This window comes from Anthonomus grandis, chromosome 14 (genome assembly GCF_022605725.1).
Source record: "Anthonomus grandis grandis chromosome 14, icAntGran1.3, whole genome shotgun sequence".
Lineage (NCBI taxonomy): Eukaryota > Metazoa > Arthropoda > Insecta > Coleoptera > Curculionidae > Anthonomus > Anthonomus grandis.
In genome coordinates, this window is record NC_065559.1 from 7,720,909 (window position 1) to 7,746,560 (window position 25,652).

Below are 25,652 nucleotides of genomic sequence, written 5' to 3' on the forward strand. Positions count from 1 at the left end.
AATAATTATAGATAATCAAATTTAAACTTTACATGTATTATATGTTTGGTTACCTATGGCAGTGATTTTACAGTGAAGTAACTCAGAAAACAATAAAAATTGGTGGCTTCTAACTAATGATCTAATGATATGGTTTGAAATATTGCAACTTTTTCATATGCTAATTTTTTAAATCAAGTGCATGTTAAATGTTATGTAATTGAATTGGCAAGTCTTTCTCCGAAGAATACATACAGAAAACATTTTATTGAAAATGATCATTGATGGACATTGAGTTTCATGTGAATTAAATAACAAATAAAATACATTTCTTCAAATTGAGAATTTGTTTGAAGATAAAGGTTTTCAAACAATATGTTCTGCCGGTCCTAAAACTGATATTATCAAAAAAAGGGTGTACAGAAAATCAACGCGGCGTAGCCTTTAATAAAAATGTTAATGCTGGAACTGACCTTTAGAAATGATTGACGTAGTAGAAAGAATAGCAATTCTAAACTGGAATTGGAGCGACACATTTCGAGAATGTAGGTCAATAGATAGATCAAGAAGATAATAAAGTACAGGCAAGGTGCACACAGAGGCAGGGGACGATCACCATATTAGCTGGATCCACACTAATTGGATACAAGAAGCATAAGAAAGAGAATGCTATGATTACTACCAAGAGGGAGGCTTATGTCAAGCAGTTGACGAATATGGGCTGATTGATAATGATGATAATTTTCAATCATTCTAATTTAATAAACTTCAACAAATGTAACTTAATACTAATGATAATTTTATTAATACTGGACAGCAAAAAGTAATAACCATAAATACCAGCAAGAGCATTTATCATCAGTTAGTTTCATCGTGTATCATTGAAAAACTTTATCTTTAATTTTAAATTGTTAAGTTACCTGCCCTAGTTGTGATTGGTTTGAAATAACAAGAGTGTATTACCAAAATGGGAGCATTGCAAGAGCTACTGCCCAGTTGTTTAATGCCAAAAAATATGTATGTGACTAAGTTAATGAGAAAATTTGAAGAAACTTGATCTGTGTCTAATATTTTCCGTAATTGCCACCGAGAAAATCGATCAGTTACAGATTGAGCCGAAGAAATGGTTTTGGAACGTAGCACTTGACAACACACAAAATACTAGGATGCTCGATATTTCTTAAGAATATACACGCTGAACTGTATGAAGAATTTTGGAAGACAATAAACTTTACGGGTACAATATAAAACTTGTCCATGAGCTTCATGAAGAGACGATTTCGAGAGAAAGTTGAAGTTTTGCCAAATAATGTCCCAATGTCCAATCAAGAACGCAAATTTGTTACTTATTATTACAAATTACAATTTAATTATTACAAGATGTTCTATAAACATATATGCTGTAAATATGTCTATACTCTCAATGGAGTGACTTGAATCTAAAAAATAAATGTGTGGGCCTGCATCTTCGGAAATCATATGATAGGACCTTTTTTTATTCCTGTGACTTAATGAGCGAGACGCACTTAGACATGTTAGAAAATACAAGAGAGTCGCGAATTATTAAAATAAATAAACGACGTTAATTATAATAAAAATTACATTTATTTATAAGAAGATCAGGCGCAGCATCGTATTACACACTTATTTCCTGAGTCAGTAGATCGGCAGTCTCCGGACTTAGGTCTCATAGATAATTTTTTTGGTGGCAATTAAAAAGTAAAGCTTTCAGTATGAAGCAAATTACGAATGAATAAAGACAAGTAACTTAATACTTGCTTGAAAATGTGAGGAATAGATTTGAACAAAATCTTAATTATTTAGATTATATCCTTATTGATTTAAGTATAATTTTACAGTTTATACAGTAAAAAGGTAAATTGTGCTCCATCTAATCTGATTAATGTTGAATAGTAAAATCTAATTGATGTTGATGGATGCCAAACAAAGTATCCGCCGAAGCGAACCATAGGATATAAATTGACTATATTTGTTACAATATAATCTCGTATTATGACACTTATAAAATTTTAAAATTATAAAATTAAATAGTTCCACAGCGATTGAAGATAGATATAAATATTATTTTACAAAAATTACTATAAATTATATGAAGAATAAAAAAAAGTAAAAAGGGTCTCTGTTTAAAAATGTAGAGTCTAACGCAATATTCAATTTTTGTATCACCTTTTAATGCACTGCTTTAAAGACGTCCCTCTAAAAATAAAAATTAATGTGTCCTAGCAATTATCTCAAAAGATACCAGGAGAGTCAGAAATAGGGATGCGATCACCTTTGTACCTATGCTATTGTATTTATATATTAAAGATAGATCTACTATAGTTTTTCTATTATTCCAATTAACTATATAGTTTTTTAAAGGTTGTCAAACTGTCAAACTAGCGTTTTTCTATTAATAAAAACCTGCTATCACCACAGCTATGGATCTGGAGTATAATTGCAAAACAACGAAGAGAAGTTTATTTGCTGCAAAATTAAAAGAAATTAGGATAGAGGACGTTACTAAAGGATATGATAGGATAGTGACGTACTTGAAAATGTAGCGAAAAACTACTTGATATGGATGTATATAATCAAATCAAAACTGTTGAAAAAAAACGCCTTTGAAACTGTATCTCTCTGAAAAGATTGTAAGTGAACTTAATAGCAATAATGTAATCATCAATATTGCTCTTAGGAATAAAAACACTACCAAATGACTAAAATTTTAAAATTAATAACAAAGACACCAAAACTTCTTATATATAATTATTCTTGTCATTTTACAAAATCAAGTACTGTGTGTTAATAATATCGATGCAAAGCTTACTATGCATAAGAAAATCAATATAAAATGAAATAGTAAATCTTGATTTTTTCGGTTTTAACTTCAATGCAGAAATAATTCACATTTATATTTATTTACTAATTTGGTTGAGAAACAATTTGATTCAAGTATCATTCTATTTGCCAAAATCGTTTCTTCTATGACTGCTTAATATATTATAATCAAAAAAAATACATAAATCTTAGATTTAGCTTATTAGAAATTTTAAATTTCTCACCCCTATTTTTCAATAATATAATATATCCTAAATGTTTTGATTAATTTTACATAAGTTTTATATAGTAAATTTTAACAATCTAGGCAGTTCAATCAAACCCAAATTGACTAATTAAAAATTTCTTTACAAAGAAAGAAATTAACGCTGAGCATCGCAGATGTTTTTATGGTAACTTTTATCATTAAAACAAAGTTTCAAATATACTCAGAGTCTTTATGCAAATAGAAGACAAAAGCAGACATTCTTAAGATGATTAATAATGAGACTTGCAGACTGTCAAGAAAATTTATACGGTTTTGTTAGTTTTTTCTCTAATTAGAGCCATCGTTACTTAAAGAAAATTCCACTTAAAAACACGTTACATTTTTTCTTAGGCTTTATGCGATGATTTACAGATCTCTCTTAATCAAATATTTTTTAAACCTTAATAAAATAAAGCTTGAATAAAGAGCAATATTTAAATAGTTTTTATAATTAATTTCTTAATATTATTTTAAATATACATATCAGATAAAAATATTTCACTCAGTACCATTCCCGGTCCACTAAAGGTTGCTTATTTTGTAAAAAGGCCACTAGATGAAAAAGAAAATTAAATTAGAAAAAAAAGTTTCATCAATTGAAATTTTGAAAAAAAAAATAGGTAAAGAAAAATGCGTTTTAGAAATTATAATGTAATGAGAGAAAGTAGTTTCAATTGGAAAAAACCACTGAAAAAAGCTGTTAAAAATTACCAAAGAGGCGATGTATTATTTAAGAAATAAAAATTGTAAAAAAAAGAAGAATCTTGTTTCTGAAGTAATAGAGTTTTAACTTTATACTAATCATATTTTTTTATTTAATCTTGATCATAATTTTAAAGACTTTGTTTTTGTTTTGTTACACTTACCTTCGGGAACTACATCGATGGATTATAGAAACAATATAATTAGGAAAATATTGAGAACTTCATTAAGGGGTAGCAATTAAAATATTTTATTAATTTTGGTTATACCGGTATTAAATATTGACTTTGTTAATTTAAATAGAATATATTATTGCAATCTAAAGCCATATTAGACATAAAACAGAAAAAAAATCCTGTATCTGAATTCCTGATCAATTACTGCAAAAATAATATCTATATTTTCATTTTATCAATTCTCGTTTCTCGCGGCTATCGACGTTTTTTAAGTAAATGGAAAATTCGATTTTCTATTTATTTTTAATATTTATGATTTGATTTTAGAATATACAATACAATTTTTCGACTATTCTATTCAAAAGACTAAATTTAATTGAAGTTTATGCAAATTTTTCTGGCAGGAAATCTTAGGATTGACGTTTTTTCCTTAGCTGTTTAAACACTGATACCTTGGTAAATGGTAATGAAAAACTAAATGAATTATATGAGGAATATTCTGTAATCCTCAACATTTATTAAATACAGTGCAGATAGATTTTTAATAAGGAAATGCCTATAATCATGGGCTTAAAATACATGGTTTTAAAAGAACGGTTTCTAATTTTATACCTTATACCTGAAATCTGTTTAAACATCTATTATTAATTAAATGACTGACCCTAGTAGCGTTTGGTCCTTTAAAATATCTCGTGGTGTATATAATACAATTCCATTAAGGGTTTCTTATAGAGGTCTGTTTTTCAAAAATCAAATAGTTTTAATAGCACACTAAATTAAGGAAGTTTTTATTATTTAAAAAGGATAGATGTTCTCAAAAGCATTGAACAACTCCAAGCAAAAAAAGCCACAAGTAATGACAATATAGCATATATTTAAAAAATATGCAGAGGTTGTGGGAAAAATTTGTACGTTTTAATATAAGTACTAGTTGGTTCTTTTAATGCTTTTGCTTTTTTTTTCTCCTTACAATGTTCCGAAGAGTAATTTCAAACCATAAAAAAATAAGATAAAATACAAGTGATGATCTTTAAAATAATCTTCTTAAATCCAAAATGACAAGATTTATAAAGTATAATAAAATGTTGATTCCTGTGCAGTAGCTAACCTGATCAACTGTACAGTGCTAAAGTCTTCTGTCTAAGGTTACTATGTGGGTATTACCTATTTTTACTACTAACCAGTACAACTACAACTACTAACTACTACAACTATTTACCTATTAGTTTTTATTATTAGAATTATTTGGCAGGATAAAAAAATAGATAAAAATATTTTATTGTATTTTTAGCGCGAAATTTATAAAATATTCTTTGAAGATTACCAGAATATTAGTTGTTGCTAGCAATATGTGATATATCGTTGAATTCATAATACAAAAAGGAAGCAGATACTGTAAACAGTTATATTCTAGGCTACATAAAATGAAAACAGTTGATAATGGTTTTTTGAAAACGAAACAATTAAATTTAAAAATACCTTTATGTAGAACCTGAAAAGTACCTATAAAAATAGATTGTTAGGTTTTGAATGCCTTTTAAAATAAAAATAAAAAAAGATCGATAATGTAACATTTTTGTTTTTCAAAAATATCTGAGCAGTCGACGATGTTTCTTAAAGTTTTTCAATAACATGTAAATATGCTGTAAAGAATGCAACTTCTTAATTTAGCCCGATAAACATATAAACTTTCATTTTTTAATTATGATATGGAATATGTTTTAGAAATAAAACTAACAAATAAAAAAGAAACTAAAAAATATTTTAAAATAATTGTGTTTGGTCCCATTTTTATAGAACATTGTTGACAGGCTGCTATTTTGTATAAACGGATAAAAAAGTATGCTTGATTGCAATGCGTGTACATATATGCCAGGTATTAGACCTTCTATACAAGAAATTACTGTAAAAAAATTGTTTTTTACTGTAATGCATAACTTAATTGGATACGATTTTCGTATTTCTTATACTCACAAATGCGGCACAATGCACTTTCCAGAATGTATTAACCGTCAAATCTCTTATTTTGCAAGGGATTTTATTATTACATATTCGTATCTTCATTTGAGGTTCATATAAATTGCCTTATTATATAAAAAAATCTGCAAAGCTGATAATAATATTACCATTAATTTTTTAAGAATATGAGATCAAATTGAAGTGCATTGAACTTCAAAAAATCAATGAATCAACTATTTGCATGATGCTCCAATCTTTGAACCAACATAAGTTATTTTTCATCCTAAAGCTTCATATCCCTATTCCATATATCCTATTTTGGTTGCTACTAAAAATTTACCTGAGGATTTTATTTGCCATAATAGATTTTAGAACTTGGTATGCAAAACGTCTTTGCATCTGCTAAAATCTGCACTTGTATTTCGTACCTACTTTATAGGTTTATTAGAGATACATCCTGAAACCATAACGACCTGGGAAGATTACCAACCTTTTATCTACCATTTTTTGCATTTTTCAATAAATAAATAATAAAATGATTAAACCATTACAAACCTATTTATTCCTTTCTGCCTCTTCGACTCTAGGTTATCAAATTTATATTTAAGAAAACAAAGAGGAAGTCTTTCCAAAAGTCTTCGCCCTCTACTATTTGCTCTAACTCGGCTTTAGAAAGGGAGAGAGAGCTATAGAGTAGAAGAACAAGGTAATAAATATACAACGAAACATTGGTCTGCACTACGTTGCGTATAAGTTACTAGCAACTAGAAAACTTTCTAATAACCTTATGGTTGGAACTCTTTTTATCTGTCTTTTAAATAAAATTAGTATGTAAAGTTGTTACCATAAAACTTTTATTTTGTGTAAATTAATTTACATTCATTTTATAATTATTTCTTATAGGTGGAAAGGTGCCCCAGGACCGTACAATAATAAGACGCGCCCTAAGAATGGTCTCGTTGCCTCTCTTCATTTGCATGTGCGTCGTTTCGAGCCTGGGAATCGTAATCGCCACGGGATTAATCATCTTTAATATCTGGAACAAACACAGGAGGTAAAGGGGATTAATTTCGCTTAATATAGAATTTTTAATATAGAAGCGTTTTAATTTTCTGCTCGTATTAATCCAATTTTGGCTAAATTAAATTTTCCGAGCGGAGTCGAGGGTGTCGGAGTTTATTTTTTGCTTTTGCTGCTTTTGACGAAATTTCTACCTAATTGGGTAAAAAGTGCGCTTGATTGAAATACGTGTACCTATATATCTAGTATAAAACCTGCACCTGCTGTACAAGAAATCCCTAGAAAACATTTTTTTTTTATTTTAATGCATAATTTTATTGGATACGATTTTTGCATTTTTTATACAAGCAAATGCGGCGCACTAGTACAAAAAGAACTTTGTAACTTGTCACTTATCTAAATTCGGTTTTAAAGCTGTGCACCTTTCATGGCATGGCCTGGTAAATTAGAATTAAGTATTATATTAGTGGTTATTGTATAGTTGTATTATAGTTAGTTAATTAAGTTTTAGTTGTTGATGTGTGTTTTCTGCACTAGTTAATTAGATTTTGAAATCTGTTTAAGCGGTGTAAATAAAATAAATAAATAAACAAAATCGTTGGGTCGTAAATTGCTCAAGCATTAGTATTTCTAAATTTTGGAGACATGATTCTAAGTACTTTAGAAACTTTTGAAGAATAAATGAAATATATAATATTTATCGACCCTATATTAACAATACTTTTTGTTTAAATAAATATATCTTTAAAAGACCAGCTACTTTTTGATTTATTTTTTTTAACAAAAACGCAAACCGATAACTCTCGGTGGTCTGAACACAATCTCGGATAATTCCATGAAATTTATAATCAATAGCCTGGGAAATTGAAGGTGCGAACTTCAAACTTTAGCCATTTCCTTATTCCATTCCAAGAACGGAAATTACTATGTCGCAAATAATCTCGATTTTAATAAGATGTTGGTCATCCACATTATTCTGTGTCCTAATAAAAACTAATTATAGATCTTATAGTAAATATCCAGTTTATTTAGATGACTTAATATTATTATACGTTTTTTAAGCCAAAAATAAAAATTACTTAAATTAAGATAAAATTAAATATACTTAGAAACCTTAGAGCTAATGAACGGTTTAGTCACAGAAGCTGCACAATTGTGTAGCTTATTAGTGATGATAAAATATTTTGTCACAGTGTGGTAATTGTTAGTCACTTTTATTATTAAAGTCATAGCTTGATAATTTGATCCAGAATTTAACAGATAGATTTAAAACTTTTTTCTTTTACATTTTCTTGTAGAACACTAGAAAATAAATTGTAACCTTTTGGAGCTGTATAGAATATGGTTAACCAATACTTTTTTTATTTTTGTTATCTGCAATCTATTTTGCCTATTTCTTGTAACCTGAAAATGGTTAGTGTGATCTAACCTTATTTTATCCTTAATAATCCACAATAACATATGTTGCACATATAATTTTCGCATCTAATTTTTACTTCACTTAACAATTTTTCTGTTAGATAAATTTTATTTTTTTTTAATTATTTTCATAATCTATATTTCATGATGTAACTTTTTTAAGTATTTCGGCCTTCAAGCGATTTAATCTAGTTCCTTTTTTTGGCTTAAGACTATTGATTTTTTTTTGCCTCATTAGCATAAATTTTTGATAAAATGATTGTAATTATTTGTAATTTTTTTTTAATGTTCATTTTGTGGTTGCTGCAGATGTAGTTTGTATAGTTCATTATTCTTATTAAATTGGTTAACTAAACCTTTTGTTATCCACTTTTTTTTAGGCGTATTTTCTTTTATTCGTCTTGTTGTATGTGTATTTTTTCTAATATAAGATTGTAAATTGTCAATGAAATTTGAGGTTGACATTTTTCATTAGATAAATTTCTTTTTGATTTTTATAATCGGTATAATTTTTAACAACAGCCTCTTTGTCTGGTGTTATAATGGATTTTATAGTTGAATTCAAACTTAGTGCAATAGGATATAGATACTAGAAAATATAGGATTTTTTAGTATTTTTTAGGTGGTATTTTCACATTAGTGTCATTTCCTAAATATGGTCTAGATTTCAACAAATTTCTGCACCTAAATCTAGTGAACTATTTTAATCTTCCCAGGACTGATAATAGATGGTATAAAAAGACTCATATCACTAACCAAGAAAGTAGTAAACAGAAACCATTTACAGTCCATCCTGCTAATGGATTACTTTAAGGTTCATTCGTACGAAAAAAATTAAATAAAAAAGAGTCAGGGATATCATATTGATTCTAACAGAGTGTAAGCGACTCGTTGTGAATAGAATAAAAGAGTAAATAGAAGTTCTTGGTATAAACGTCTAACCACTACTACCAAAGCTTTAGTTGGTACGGTGTCATTTTTTGAACATGGCGTAGTTTTGAAAAAATAGTGACTCGATCTATTTTCTATATTTCAATATACTGTGCTATCTTAATCTGGAATGGGAAATTAATATTATCAACAAAGAAAGCGGTAAAAAGGAACCATTCTGCCAATGGATTACTTAGATTTCTCTATACTATGTGATAAAAAGAACATTGTGACTCATACCTCTAATTTTAAATCTGATTAACATTAACATCAAATAATTGTAAAAATCGTAAACAATATGTATTGAGATTACCTCCAGTGCTTTTGTTTATTTTAATTTCAACCTTTTAATTGTGATCCATATCTATGATATTACAGTATATTTCATTGTATCCTTGAGAAGAACAACAATGCATCACACTTGTTCATTTCACATTCATTATAAATCGTATTGTAACCATTATTATGAAATGAATTAATATTAGCAATCTGATACGTTTCTATTAAAATAATTATACTAATATTTAAAGAAAGTTGATCCAGTATCTCAAAGTCTTGTATATGAGAGTTTATTTTATTTTTATATCTCTTGTGTTTCCTACTCAGAACCAACTAATATTAAAAAAACGAACAAATAAGTAAGCAAATACTTTTTAAATAAAACCCTTCAAACACTAAAATAACACAAAGCAAGATATTCTATAGATAATACAGTGAAATAAGAATGGACGATAAAATATATTTTTGTTAAAAATCATGCAAAATAAAACAAATTTATTTAACTAATGTTATAAATTCAAAGCATAAAATTTGTTCTTAAAAAACTTTATTTCTAAAAATAAACGTAAAATTATATATACAATTTTAGCCTTACAATTTTATTACAATACCACAGTGGACAAAACAAATAGAAAAATTAAGATTTTGTACTTTTTTGCCTAGTTGATCGCTTAACCTGATTATCTGTTGAACAAGTTGTCCGAAGAAATTTCCTTCTCTTTCTTTGGTTGTTCTAAGCTTAATTGTTCTTTTCTAGCTCCTCCTACACATGTTTGTTTTCCGTGGTTTTACTTTGACTTGAATCATCTGGTCGGAGTTTCAGCTCTAAATTTTACTTCTTCCACTAACAGCTATTTTTTTTTATATAAGCTTTTTTATTTTGATACCCTACCTCCTTTAAATAAGCTGTAAGAATTTTGTTTTTGTTTGTTATATGATGAAATATAATCCTGACCGATGAAAATTCCTGTGCTCTAAATTTTTTCTTCACGAGTGCTCTAAGATTTCCAATTTTGGAGCACACTTTCTAAAATCCTCAAAGAGATAGTTTGATCATAATTTTTCTTTTAAAATTTTAAAACCTATTAAAAGTCTTCGAGTGCGCGTGTTTCTTCGGTCACACCGTAAAAATAATATTCTTAGAACATTAAAAGGCTAGAATTAGCATTGCCATGGAACTATGGGCAGTTTGTTGGCTTGCAACATCTCTGATGCAATAATATCAAATGCTTATGTAGAAGTAGCAAAAAAATACGACGTAGATTCCTTATTCATACTACTTATTTTTGCAATGTTCACAAATATTATTTAAATCTTTAGAGTTAATTTAAAATAAAAGTTATTCAGGCCGAATTAAAATAAAGTAGACTTTTTTTAGTTTTATGCAATAATGGTTAGGCGCTATCAATATTTTAATCACACAGATTTTATTGCTTTTATTTTTTTATGACTAAGACTTTTAAAAACTTATGTTTTTTTCCGCATTAATGAGTACTTGTTGAGCTAAACTGTTGATTGTGCTAGGTTAAAGTTTTTTTTAATATGGTTGGAAGGACTGTATTTAGAAGGTTCTGTGGAATAATTTTTAAACATAATGCAAACTATCATAGCCTACTAACTACTTATGAACAAAAAGCAAAACTTATAACCCCAAATGTTATAAAATATTCAACATTGCTTTAATTAGAATGCGAATTCTTGCATGGATTTGATATCATATATTTCTCAAACATTATCTAAAAAAATATCTAATGAAGCACTTCTAAAATGATGTGCTAGACAAACTTATACTCTAATTAAAAAAAAAAAGTTCTTAATCATCTTCTATCGTATTCGTATAAATGAAAAAAAAACAAGAGAGATAAATAAAATAAGAGAATATTAATTGCTCAATCTTCACAAACTTCTATACAAATCCGTTTTAACCGCCATTATCTGGGTCGATTTTTCAGAAGGCGAGATCCAGACAGACAAGTTCAATTTAAAGAACAACTCTCTTTTAAGGTCTTTTCCTCGTTATATTATGTGGGCCGTGTCAAGGCGCTATTGTATTTCAATGAATAAACTCTCTTTTCTTTCGTGGCCGGCGATCTCAGCTGACGAATTCTCCACGTTTCTTTTTGTGTTATTGTCTATGCTACACCGGCGGTGAAATAATTCAGCACTGCTTTTAAAACATACCCGGAGCTTTTTATTTTTATTGTTCTTGCAGGTCCGGTTAAATATTACGTATCCAAATAAAGGGCGTAATTTGTAACTGAACAAAGATACCAGTTGGGGCTAGGCAAATACTAGTATGCTGTAATTTTATATAGAGCTTTTTGTATCGTGGCTTGGTAACTTAATTAAAATAAATATTTTGTTGATAATTCCCCGGACTGTTAATTAGCATTATTTCACCAACTATAATAACGTATAAAATAAATAATAATAACATAATAAACAAAGTAACTGAAGTTGAAATAATAACTGTCGTAGTAACAGCAATATTACATCAAGCTTTTATAGAAATCCATTCCGGACTTGTACACTTTACTAAAAAACGTTTAATAGATCGGAGAATGATAATTAATATTAACCATCTATCTATTAACTCTAAGCTAAATTATAAAAAATTTCTGGAAATTCTATCATTTTGAAGTTCTTCAAAACTACTTATTCTAGTCCATTGTCTAATATTCCGCAACTACAAAAGCTTTCTTCTTCCTATTTTCCTCTTTCTTCCTTCGATCTTACCTTAAGGGATAAGGCGTTGTAATTTATAGTGTTCTCCACTCATAATATGTCCTAAGTATGATATTTTTTTACGTTTTATTACTTCAAAAAACACACGGTCTTCTATTTTTTCTTTACGAAGAATTTTTTAATTTCTTATGTCGTCTACCCATGATATTTTAAGCATTTTTCTGAGACACTACATCTCGAATGCTTCCTATTTATTTATGAAATTTTCTTTTAATGACCAGGTCTCCACACCGTATAAAAGAATTAATCAAACGTAATATTTTAGAGTTCTGTATCTTAGTTTGAAGTTCAGATTTTTTGGTTCATCTCAGATACTTATGTTAAGTCACGTGTTCAACATTCTTCTCATTTACCTGAATTTTGTTATGCGGAATATCAGTTTTACTTCCGACCATAAATTTCGTTTTTTTTTTTAATACTAATTTTTAGGCCTAGTCTTGTGCTTGTTTCGTGTTATTTAATAATTCGTAGAGTTTGTTTGCATTATCCGCCAATATTACAGTATCATCTGCATATCTGATATTATTTATATATGTGTCCCATTCACTTTAATTACTATAAGTTATCTGAAACCGACTCACAAAAACACTCTTTCCGAATAAATATAGAACAACATCGATGATAAAATGCATACTTGTCTTACACCCTTTTTTATGAAAACATCTTGTCGGACTTGCATTGTCTTATTTATTTAATGTAACACGACGTTTCGGTTGGTAAGTATCTCCAACCGTTATCAAGTGTAAACTATAACGTGTAATCGTTTTAAGTAGTATCGAAGGCTCTACTGAAATCTAACAACCTAAGACATGTTAGTTTTTTTTTCTTAATTTTTTCTGGTTAACCCAACTAGTAGAAATACTAAAGTTCTTTTTAAAACCCGCCTAGCATTCAGGATTTAAAGAATGTGATCTAATATGCCCAAATTTGTTGGTGAATACATTTTTCCAAAATTTTGGATACTAACGGCAGTAAACTTATAGGCCTGAGGTCTTTAAATTCCTTTGGATTACTGATCTTTGCTAAGGGTTTTATCATTGCCTTTTTCCAGATTGTAGGATAAAAATTGTATAAAATGCAACTGTTCATAATATTAAGTAATGGCTTTAAACAAAAAGGCATACAGAGATGTAAATCTTCAACAATTTCATTAGAATGAATGGTTTTTACAATTTTAAGTAAAATTGAGTGATCCATTAAAGTAAATTTTAATTCAGATTTGATTTTATCATGTTTATGTAATTTATAAAATTGTATTTTCTCATTAGATGTTGTATTAGCTGTATTACACAAATTTGTAAAATAGTTATTAATAGCCTATTGAATCAGAAAACGTACCAAGAAGATCAGAATCCTTGTTACGGCGGGGATTTAAATTATTTGTGTCCCTCCAGAATTCTTTGCCGTGTTTTTGAGACATTAAATTAAACCCGAAAAGTAATTTTTTCCCTAGCAATGGCATGTTTTGTGTAATTCCTTATAATTTGTCTGTAATATTGCAAGCGTGCGTCAGTTCTTTGTTTTAAATATTTACGGTGGGCTTTATCCCTTTCCTTTATGAGCAATTTAATATTATTGGTAATCCACGGCGTAAATGGTTTATCGCGTATATTTCTAATTAAAAGAGGTGCATGCCTGTTTATTAAATACACTATATTTTTATTGCAAATTTCAATTTTCTTACCTATATCAGGTGTGTAATAAATTTGATCCCAATTTAATTGACTTGCATCCAAATGTTTCTGATTCAAATCTATATTTTTGTAATTTCTATATTGAATTCGTTTAATGCTATTATTATTCATAGGAAAATCTAATACTGTGGTCAGTTATATTTTCTGATATATTTATAGAGCCCGATTTTTTTATTATGGAGGTTTGATTAGTTAATATTAGATCAATAAGACTCAAAGTTTTTGTGGTAAAATTATGTCGTATAGACTCAGTAATGACTTGCTTTAAATTAAAAGCGTTTTTTATACCAACATCCCTTAACATCACTAACTGAATTGATGGTGTCAAGTTGATTATTTATGTATTGTGTGTACTAATTCTGACTATGTTTGTGTATTAATAATCTTTTCTTCTTATTTTTTCTTTAAGCTCTAGACATACGTAGCGAGATATTGGCCCTTACTATAAGTTGCAATCTGATTCGATATCACGATCTAGAATTGTAGTAACACTGGTTATCTTGAATTTATGATTAATCATGATATAATCAATTTGGCTGCGTACAATTGATCATTATCTTAAAGTGACGTCCAAGTATAGAGGCGACGGTGTAGTCACTTATCACATGTGTTTTTAATAGGGAAATTGTTTTCTCCACAATACTGGATTAATCTTTCGTTTTTGTCACCTAGGCCATAGTTTTCAATCACAGTTCATACTGTGCCCTCATACTCCCTTTGGTATTAAAGTCTCTTATTGGCATGTTGATTTCATTTAGTTTGACAGAGCCTCGTTGGTTATTTAGGAGGGTGCATCACGTGCTGGAGAGGTTCTTATTGGGAGTGGCTTTTCTGTATTGGCTTACCCCTTACACCGCTATAAAAGACTGGCTCAATTAAATATTTAGGTTTAAACAATGACTGAAGATTCTAAAACCTATGAACGCCTAAGAGATTAAAGCCATTTTTCGCTACGCTAAACCTTATTCAACACATTGATCGGACAATAACACGTTCATGAATTCATGGATGCCTTCTAAAATAAATTGAGACTTCTTATTCTGTTCTGCGACATAAGCTAAGCAAACCGAACTCGAAACTGTAAGAGATACCCGGAAGTATTATAAGGAAGACAAAAGGGAAGCGAAGGAGGCAAAATTACAACAATCGAGCAAAATTCTACCATAAAGAAAGATGATAGAATACTGGTAGAGTGTTTTGCATTTTTTGATCATAGTAAGCAAGATGGCAGAACCAATATAGATATATTCGATCTATTAAATTACATAAGAGAAAACGCAGAGGCAAAAGTTGGATATTACAATAGTCCAACCGCCTGGCATGAACCAAGCCGACAATTTAAAAAATGGCAGACGCAATCTTCTACGGAGATAAGACCTCTTTTTGCGTATGGAAAACTGGGAATGCTAATAGTACACCAAAGGAATGACAACAAGCAATGATAATAGAACAAGGCAATGGAACATATGTAGATACATTGAAATTGCTGAAGAAAAAAGTTAAGGAAAAAAACAAGGTAATAAAATTTTAAATGGCAGACAAACAGCAAAAGAAGACCTTATAATAACTGAAGGGCAGGAACGAGGAGGAGCAGGAATATTAAGAAATCATATACAAGAGGTGCTTTAGGGGGAACATAAAATCAAAATTCTATTAAATAGGCTAACAAAAATTTTACATATTAGAGATATTGACATTATAGCAAACAAGGAAGAAATAGAGCGGGAGCTACGCGAAAGTAGAAACCTTAAGAATCCTAAAATTATCGAGGTAAAATCGGTCAGATCAATGCAAAATAGCAACCAAATGGCTACCATAAGAATGGATCCTGATGATGCCATCACTATTATCACTATTGTGAGAAAAGGCAGAGAAGGTATTGTTTCAATATGTGCGAGTGATAGAAAGGTTGGAGGCTGTGAAATGTTTCAGATGTTGGGAGTTTGGGCATCGAGGTATAGAATTTAAAGGAGTAGAAAGAATAAATTTGTGCCTAAAATGCCTGCAGAAAAGACATCAGAAATTAAATTGCGCAAATGAATCTTTTTGTCCTTAATGCGAAAATAGTTACCATGTGAGCGGATCAGGGATTTGTCAGGCATTTAAAAAGTCCGTGCAAAAATTGGCTAAAAGTAACGAAAGAAGAGAAAATGTATAAAAAATAATGGCTCTAAAAATTATGCAACTAAATATTAGCCCACGCTATGGCAACACTAAGAGCTATAAAAGATAAAAGCGATTTAATTGCTATAAGTGAGTCACATAAGTGTAAATGTTAAGACCGGTGGCACATCTACCATAACCAAAGTCTCACAGCAATAATGAATCTAAGCCAACAATGTATTAAGATATAATCAAGGGGAATTTTATGTAAATATAGAAACTGACATGACAAAACAGTGTATATTTCAGTCCAAATTGCTCTTACACAGAGTTTGAAAAATGCCAGGCGGAATTAGAAATAGAAATTGGAAAAAGTAATACCACCAAAAAACTGTGTTAATAGGAGATTTTAACGCTAAAAACATGTACTGGGGGGGAGCGATGTTACAGGTAGAAGGAGAAAAACTTTACTAAAATGGATTCTAGCTCTTGACTTACATGTACTTAATGACGGGACATTACCAACCTTGGAAAGATAGAATGAAGTGTCTTTCATTGATCTAACATTTGTATGCGCAAAATCTATAAAAAGTTTACCTAAATGAAGAGGTCTAAAAAAACCAATACAATTGGTGACCACACAATTCAACAAATCGCAAACTCGACTAACATTGTAAAGTATAGTAATATAATTAGGATGGCATATAAAAAAAGTACCTCAAGGGTAAGAAGCTCTGAAGAATACAAAATGCCTTACTGGTGGACGGAGGAAGTAGAAGCAAAAATAGATATTGCAAGAAGTAAAAGAAGGGAATACCAAAGATCTAGAGATCCAGATCAACGTGCACGCACAAAAAACGTATACAAACAAGCCAAAAAAGGTCTCTTAACTTACTAAACTAGATTTATAAAACAACAAAAAAATAGTCGAAAAATGGAGAAAAATGTGTGACGAGTTAGAAAATTATATATTTGATGTGTCAAATTGTGGCATATCAATTGTAGGAAGAAAGATGATAATGGATTTATCCAAGTAAAAAGAGGGTTTGATCGAGTAAGGTCGAGCATCCCAAGGCAAAAGTACTAGATAAGAAATAAGCCAACTAACAGGATACCAATAAGGACAATAGAGCAAAAAACCTTAAGGAAAGATGAATATTTTCAGGAAAATACTAATGTTAAAACTAAGCCACCAACTCAGCGAGAATCCTTTGAATTCTGGCAGTCTATTTGCCTATAGCTCACAATCATTTTCCAGGAATAATAGAGAAAGAGATGTAATGAAAATGATACCCACGGTGGATGATAAAATATTAACCCTAAGCAAAAAGTTAATGAATGAGGGTTTTATTACTGTAAACTGAACATCTTGTAAAAAAAGGATTTTAAAGATGAAAGTTTGGGCGAATGTTGGGAGTTAGAAGAAATTCAAGACTTCTTATAAATTCCAAATTCACGCCTGTTATCTTTACCTATTATCATTAGGTCAAGAAGAAGGAACTTACCAGTATTCGCTCTTTCCAATGTAAACTGTATAACATGGTGTAAATAAGAAACATTATTAAGAAAATAAGACAAATGTTCGTCACTCTATATTATAAAAATGTCATCTCTTACAGATTGTATGGAAGAAAAGCCACTTGATATTATTGCTTGTTAAAAATTGCTTATAAGAATTATTAACTTATCTATCACGATCTCTTAAAGTGATTATAGCGTAGTCTCTTTTGAAGGAAAACACAGTCTTTTGGAGGGAAACTAAAAAAACTTTAAACATTAAGGAAAATTAAAATGGAAAAATTCTGTAAATTAAAATTTATAAGACAATTAGCAAAATTAAATGAATTTTTGATGGAATACGGATTTTCAAATTAAAGGGTTTCTCTAAAAATATTGAGACAATAATTATATACTGGTGAGTTAGTAAAGGATACCACAGGTCGAATGGGGTTGCTTTCCTTAACACATAACAACGGCGTTCTCCTCTCCTTGTTTGGTTTTAGGAAAATTTGTATTATTAAGTTTTTTTTATTTGTAGTACTTATTGCTTAAATTAATAAGGGTAATTTTTTTGGAATGATAATATTAACTGAAGAATTATTTTTCTTAATTTAATTAATTTAAAATCAACTAATTAATTAAATTAAGTATTATCTTTAATCTAAACTTGTTTTTGTTTCTATCATTTTATTTTTAACCTACCAACAAAATTTAAAGACACTTAATAATAATGAAATACGTTGCTATAATGTCCTTATTTATTGAAACGAACATTAAAAAAAAATTTTTTATTTATTCACGCAAAAACATAAAAAATCTATAAAAGTAGGTCCATAAGCGGATAGTGTTATTATACAATTAATGTAAAACAGCCTTTAGATTTAACATATTAGGCTAAAATACTTTACTTTAGTAATCATAGCCAGATAATAATTTTATATAATTCCCCTAAGGTAGTAATGGTTAATACTCGAGTTCCATATAGCGTACCATGTAGGGTTGATACATACACCAAAACCAAAAATTTACTAAAATATCATTAAATTAACATAGATTTTAATGATTACAATACAGCTGAGCTTTCGAAAAATATTTAAGTCTAATAAAACCCCAACTCTTGCAATATAGTCCAATCTTCTAATTATCATAATGCAAGAACCTTTGTCGGCTTTGGCAGTTCTTTTTTTATGTAATAACTTGCCTAGTTAAGTTAAAGTCTACTTTGAAATGTGCTAAAGCTAAATAAAAAAAAATTAAAAGAATGCTAAGAACTTTAATAAAAAATACTAGTGGCTTTTCACTAATTAAAGTTGACGATACAAGTATTACAAACATACACAAACCTAATAAACTCCTTGCTCCTACGGGACAACAGTAAGTTGAAAATATTTCTTTTGTTTGCTGTCGTCTAAATGCAGCACGGGTCACTTTATACCGCCAATGTTCATTTCTCCAGGGAATTTAAATGACTTCATTGCTGGAAAGAGACCGTGCAAAGAAAACATTTTTATTTTTTGCATCCTACTAAAAAAATTGTGTTTACTTAGAAACCAATGGGGATTTCATAAATGATCAGCAGTTGCAGGTTAATTTCCTATTAGTGCCATATTATTAAAGTATTAATAAGAAATTTTTTATTATACCATTTCCCAAGATATATAGTAATACCGAAACAGATTAACAAAACATAATTATATATTTTATTATTTCAGAGTAATCCAATCGTCTCATCCAGTATGTAACACGATAATGCTCTTCGGCATAATTGTATGTTTAACTTCGGTGTTTCTACTCGGTCTGGACGGCCGATTTGTGACTCCGGATACGTTTCCCTGCATTTGCCAGTCCAGATCCTGGCTCCTGGCTATCGGATTCACCCTCTCGTTCGGTGCGATGTTTAGCAAAGTCTGGAGGGTTCATCGGCTAAGTACTAAAGCCAAAACTGACCCCAAAAATAGGATGGTAAGGCCCCCTTTCTAACTGCACTTAACAAAGTTTCGGTTTTACAGTAAAGTAAATTATGTCTTAAATAAGCAGGTTTAATTTAAATTGATGTAAACTATCGATGTAACTATAAGATGTAAATGTGTGCAAAAAATTTAAAAATTCGTTAATAATTTATGAACCTTTCAATAGAATATATAACAAATAAAGTTTCTTAGATCTATATTGTAAAAATATTTTCATACAGGATGTCGCATAAATATTGGTAAATAATTAAATAGTATATCTGAAAAAAATAAGTTAAGATAAACTTTACCAGCTCGAAAACCAAAGACAAAGTGATGTAAAACTTAATGTATTTTTTTCATTTTGGCATTGGTAAATTTAACATTTATTCTTGGTTTAAAACAAATCTTGGAATTAATTTTTTTTAATATGGAAAATCCTAAAATTAACCTTTTTTTAAAATTATGTAATAAAGGGCGCTACTAGTAACATTTAGATTTTATTTAAATTCCGTATTTTTTTTAGACATAATGTTATTTTTCATTTGCAAATAGTAATGCTCTAAATAGCTATAACTACTGCAAAAATCTCGCTAGAATTCAAAAAATGCTACAAATCGATATTCTCGAGATATTTACATTTAAAATTTTTAAAGGAAATAAAAAAAAAATCGCATTCATAAACTATTTAAAATGTTTTATTAAAGATATTTTATGCTGTAAATAAGAAGTATGCATATTTGCCAGTAAATGTTCGACATGCCCTCTAATTGCCTCAGTATAAATTAAAATTATTTATAGTTTATTAAGTTCGCCAAATCTTAAAAAAAATATTATTCATTTTAAAATTACTAATAACCAGTTTGTATCCTTATATGCAAAAACCTAATGGGTTATTGTTGGTTAATTGTTTGTATTTTGAGTTTAAATTTAATGATCTTGAATCAAATTTGTGTTTTAATGGTAAATCTAATGATCTAACAAGACTGAAACAGTGAAATCATTTGTAGATAAATCTGTATGCTATGAGAAGGTATCAGAGTATATTAATACGCCAAATAATAATTTTACTTTGCCTTTATCTGAACAAAAATATAATGAACCTATTTGTGAAGTAAAAGAAAGCTAATGAAATAATGAAAAACTAAAAACTTACCACAATAAATCATCGCAGATTAAAAATTTTTGCGATGCTTAGCATTAAGGAAGTGGAAAAATTAATACAAAAAAGAAAAGAGGTTTTGGAGAAACCTCATTAAGACAGTGGATTCAACCCTCGGCATGGAAAAAGAGCTAAGTAAAAGGTATTGTAATATTAGTAGAAGCATTATTGACAAAAATTTGAAATGATGTTTACAAGGTCTGGTTACAAAGCCACTTCTATCTAACCAGTTTAATAAAAGTTGGTCTTAGAGATTTGAAATCTAAGAACGATGGAGAATTAAGTTTTATATTAAATTATCAAAATCACCTTACCAAACTTCTGTTTTTCTGACCTTTGAAAACAAAAACAGCTGAGGAAATGGCTTAGAATTTGATGGATATATTCTGCATAAATTGGTGCACCGTGTATACTCCATAGCGATAATGGTAGAGAATTTGTAAATGCAGTAATCATCAGTTTTGCAGACGTTTGACTCAAAAATTGTTTACGCAAAGCCACGTCATTTTCAAAGCCAAGGTTTCTTGGATGAGTGAAAATAATTCGACCAAATGGACTGGAGGTTTAAAATTTGTCCGGATCAAAAGGAATAGGTCTTAGGACTCTGATTTACCACGACAAATTGTTGAAAAGTTGCAGGGAGAGGAAGATAAAGAGAAATTATCTATTATCTATTTTGAGTTGAAGAAACCCAGGCGCTCAAGTTGTTTAATGTAACTCACGCAGGCGTGCGTTTTTTGATCAACCGTTTCACGTAAATTTAGTAGAGAGCCGACCGCGTTAAGAGCCAGTCGCTATGCTGAATACGTTTATCCATTACTTTGAAATTACGATATTAGTGGATCTGTGGGTACGTCAGACCCCAGTGTGCAGTTAACGACTGTTAAAGTTTCGAGGTGATTTTTTTGTCATTTCCTAATATGGATAGTTCTAAGAGAGAAAATCGTCGTAAGTTAACGGAAAAAGAGATAGAGTTTGAAGCTGAAAATCTGTGGACAAATGAAGAACAACCCGAGATCATTGAAGATATTTTTGGAGACTTATCAGATGAAGAAGAAAACGATGTTCTTGAACAACAGTCTGACGCCGATAATGAACAAAGTGAAGATGAAGAGGAAGAACAAGGAGGCCCTAGTACGTTATAAAGAAATGTCACCAGTATACTTGGAAAAAATGGGCACCGTTGGACCACACAGGCGCCAGCACGCTAAGGGCGTCCAAGACGAGACAACATTGTTTTACATTTGCCCGGCCCAAAGAAAGAGGCAAGAAATGTTCACAGCCCTGTCAAATCATGGAATTTACTGTTCACCGAGGAGATTTTGGACATAATTGCACTGCATACCAATCAGGAAATTCGTAGGAAATGTCAGAGCGGCTTGCCTCAGAGTCACAGATTTACAGTATTTACAGAATTACAGAATTAAGAATTTACAGTATTCTGTAAATTTGTGTCAGAGTTACAAAAAAATAACTAATACGACAGAATTGAAGGCATTAATTGGTCTACTGTATCTTGCTGGTGCGTTACTTGTCTCAAATTGTAATTTAGATGAACTTTGGTCAATAAAGTACGGCAATGCACTATTTCAGGCAACCTTGCCCCAGCAAAGATTTCAGTTTATAGCTCCTTGTCTAAGATTTGACGATAAAATGGACAGAAATGCTAGAAAACTGATAGACAAGTTTACTCATATTTGACAAATATGGGATATTTTTATAAATAACTGCAAATCATACTATACGCCCTATGAGAACTGCACCATTGATAAACAGCTTGTGAGTTATCGAGGAAAATGTCCATTTCGCATATACATGGTAAGCAAGCCAGATAAATATGAAATCAAAATGATGATGATTAACGATTCAAAAACATTTTATGTGCTCAATGCTATCCCATACGTTGGAAAAGTTAATGTTGAGAAAAATGAGCCAGTATATACATATTATGTTAGAAAACTTTCTGAACCAATACACGGTACTCACTTTATAATGGGTTCACGTCAATACCTCTAAGTGAACAAATGTTGGAACAGTATCACCTAATGATCCTTGGAACTTTGCAAAAAAATAAAAGAGAAATACCTCTGAAGTTTATACAGAAAAAAGATGTAGGCACATCCTTATTTGCTTTTGACAGAAACAAAACCTTAGTTTCATACACACCAAAGGAAAATAAAACGGTACTGCTTTTATCAACTTTGCATCCTGATTTGTCACTTAGTACTGTAATTGGAAAACCAAACCTTATACATTCCTATAATGAAACCAAAGGTGGTACAGACACCTTTGATCAGATGTGTCATTCTTACACCACTTCTCGGAAAACCAGACGCTGGCCTCTTAGAATGTTTTTTAATATATTGGATGCTAGCGGAATAAATGCTATGGTACTATTTTCACTTGCAAATCCTCAATGGAAAGAAGAAAGAAAAAACAATAGAAAAACATTTCTAAAAGAACTTTCAATGGCACTAATCGAACCGCACCTAAAGGAACGCTTACAAGTTACCAATTTGCAAACCTCGCTACGTCTAAAAATAAGCGAAATATTAAGAGTAGATGAACCTCAAAGGGAACGTTTCGATGTTAATTTGCCTAAAAAGGTCAGATGCTGCTTTTCTCCATGTGGTAAAGATCGAAAAACAAATTTTGCCTGTGCAATGTGCCACAAACCATACTGTTTGGAGCATAGGGCTGAACTATGTTGTGAGTGTCAGAACAAAAAGTGCCTGGCTAAGAAAACAAAATACTTTTCTCGTTACAAAATTTAGGTTTTTCCTATAGTTTTAAGGTTTTTTGAGAGACTAGTTACATTTTGTTGATATTTTATGTATATTTTTTTGTTATGGCAATTTATATTGGTAAAAAATGCAAGAGAAGGCACTTGCCTACTATAAAAATATATTGCCAAAAATAAAAATATTTTTTATTTTTATTTTTGTACTTCTATGAATTTTCTTTTAATAAATATTTACTGGTAATAAAACAACGTTTTTTGTTCTGTAATCCACACATTAAAAAAAACATTGAATAATAGTTATTTAAACGTAAAAACAAGTGGGGTTTCCGAGACCCCACTGTGCAGTGTACGTAAGATAAAATAACTGTGCTGTTCCAAGGTTAATATTGATTTTTCATTCACTATATATTTTTTTGTTTTAAAAAAATAAGTGGTCGAACAAAATTATTGGAGCAAAATAGAACTACATGTATACATGGATTGAAATGGCCAACAGATAAGGTGTCTGTTAGAGAAAATGTATGTATAAAAATTCCCGATGAAGATAAAGGAGGCGTGGCACCAAGAAATATTCTGGCTGTAGTTATGTCTGAAGAAAAAGGATTTTATAAATTAAAAACATCAAACCGAATATAAGAAATAATTTTCGAGTGAGTATAATTTTAGTTTTAAATTTTGTATGTATCTTAATCCAAATTCTACCTACAGTTATCTCAAAGTACATTTGTGTAGGCAGCAGATATTCCCTTAACGTCATCTTCCATGCAACAGATCGCTGCTAAGGAAATTAGGTCAAAACAAGGATTTGTAAAGTGTGATTGCAAGAAACATAGCCAAAATAAAAAGTGTAACTGTAAATCAAGCAATATTAAATGCAGCAGCAAGTGTTATGGTAGTGGTAGTAAAATAAAAATAATAACCTGCCAAAACAAATTAATATACGGCGTTTGAGTAAGTCCAGGTTACTCAATTAGCGAAATGTGCAAACCGCGTTACTCGAATGCCGAAATAGACCATTTATTCGGTAATTGATCATTTGCCCGTGATCATATCGTATTAATTTCGGCGAATTAGCAAATTTAGGATATGAGTTTAACATATATATGGAAGTAAAGTAAGTTTTCAGCTAACTAAAAGTGACAATAAAATGTTTTCTGTATGAGTATATATTCTCATGTAGCCAAACGTCCCTTACTTTATAAACATGCCTCGGGTATTTGATTTAAAATCTGTAAGAATCTACAAATTCGAGCATATCTACTAAGTTGGAAATAAATAACTCTATATTTATAGCTTCATATGCCCTGTAAAGAAATAATTTTAGGTTGAAGCTAGCGCAGTATACATATACAAGAACATAGAAAGTAGTTTGAATAGCCATAGCAGCTTAGATGGAAACCCTCATCTGAGGAAACTCAGGGGACGAAAATCAAGTTCAAATTTCCTATGCAATACAAAGTGAATGTGGCGAAGAGTTTAAAATATTTAATTTCGTCCAAAGTTGTCAAAATCATAAATGTATAAAATGTTGATGTTTTAACTTTTTTTGCTTTAAATAAACTCCGTTATTAAATGTTAAAACCAGAGAACCAAATACAAAATTTTGCAATATAAATACATGCTTCCAAAAAAAAAAGGTATTGATTCATTTATGACAATCCCCATTTTACAATTTAAGCTTTATAAACGGACGAGCTGAATACAAAAACAGGTAACAAAAAAAATTAAAGCTTTGTTTAGCTTATATATTTTGCCAAATATTTACCCAGAATTTTCAACTCAAATTACTGGAATTTTCCGTTTTATTTCAGCAGATAAAATAGCTGGCGTAGAAATAATAGATGTAATGGCTAATGGCTTTAATTTGTTAAATTTCCTATGAAAACATAATTTTATATTAATTTCAGAAAAAAGTACAACCCTGGAAGCTGTACTCGATGGTATCTGGATTGCTTGTAGTGGATCTAATTATTATGATTTCTTGGCAAGTGTTAGATCCCTTACAGCGTCGGATAGAGCTGTTTCCACTGGAAGAGCCTGAAGATGAACTGGATGATTCGAAAATACGACCTGAGCTAGAACACTGCGAGAGCAGACATAATAACGTGTGGCTCTCTGTCATATTTGCTTATAAAGGATTAGTTTTGGTAACTGTTAAACACTTTAATATACATAAATGCGAAATATAAAAAAATTATATATTT

At 29.9% G+C, this 25,652-nt stretch overlaps 1 protein-coding gene across 1 annotated transcript in view; it reads left to right on the top strand.

The window, feature by feature from the left end:
* LOC126744564 (gamma-aminobutyric acid type B receptor subunit 1) overlaps positions 1 to 25,652 on the top strand; it is a 371,298-nt gene that overhangs the window by 341,303 nt on the left and 4,343 nt on the right. The window contains exons 10-12 of the mRNA XM_050452020.1: positions 6,808 to 6,958; positions 19,307 to 19,556; positions 25,356 to 25,595. Coding sequence (XP_050307977.1) covers positions 6,808 to 6,958; positions 19,307 to 19,556; positions 25,356 to 25,595 — 641 coding nt within the window. The remainder of the gene's footprint in view (positions 1 to 6,807; positions 6,959 to 19,306; positions 19,557 to 25,355; positions 25,596 to 25,652) is intronic.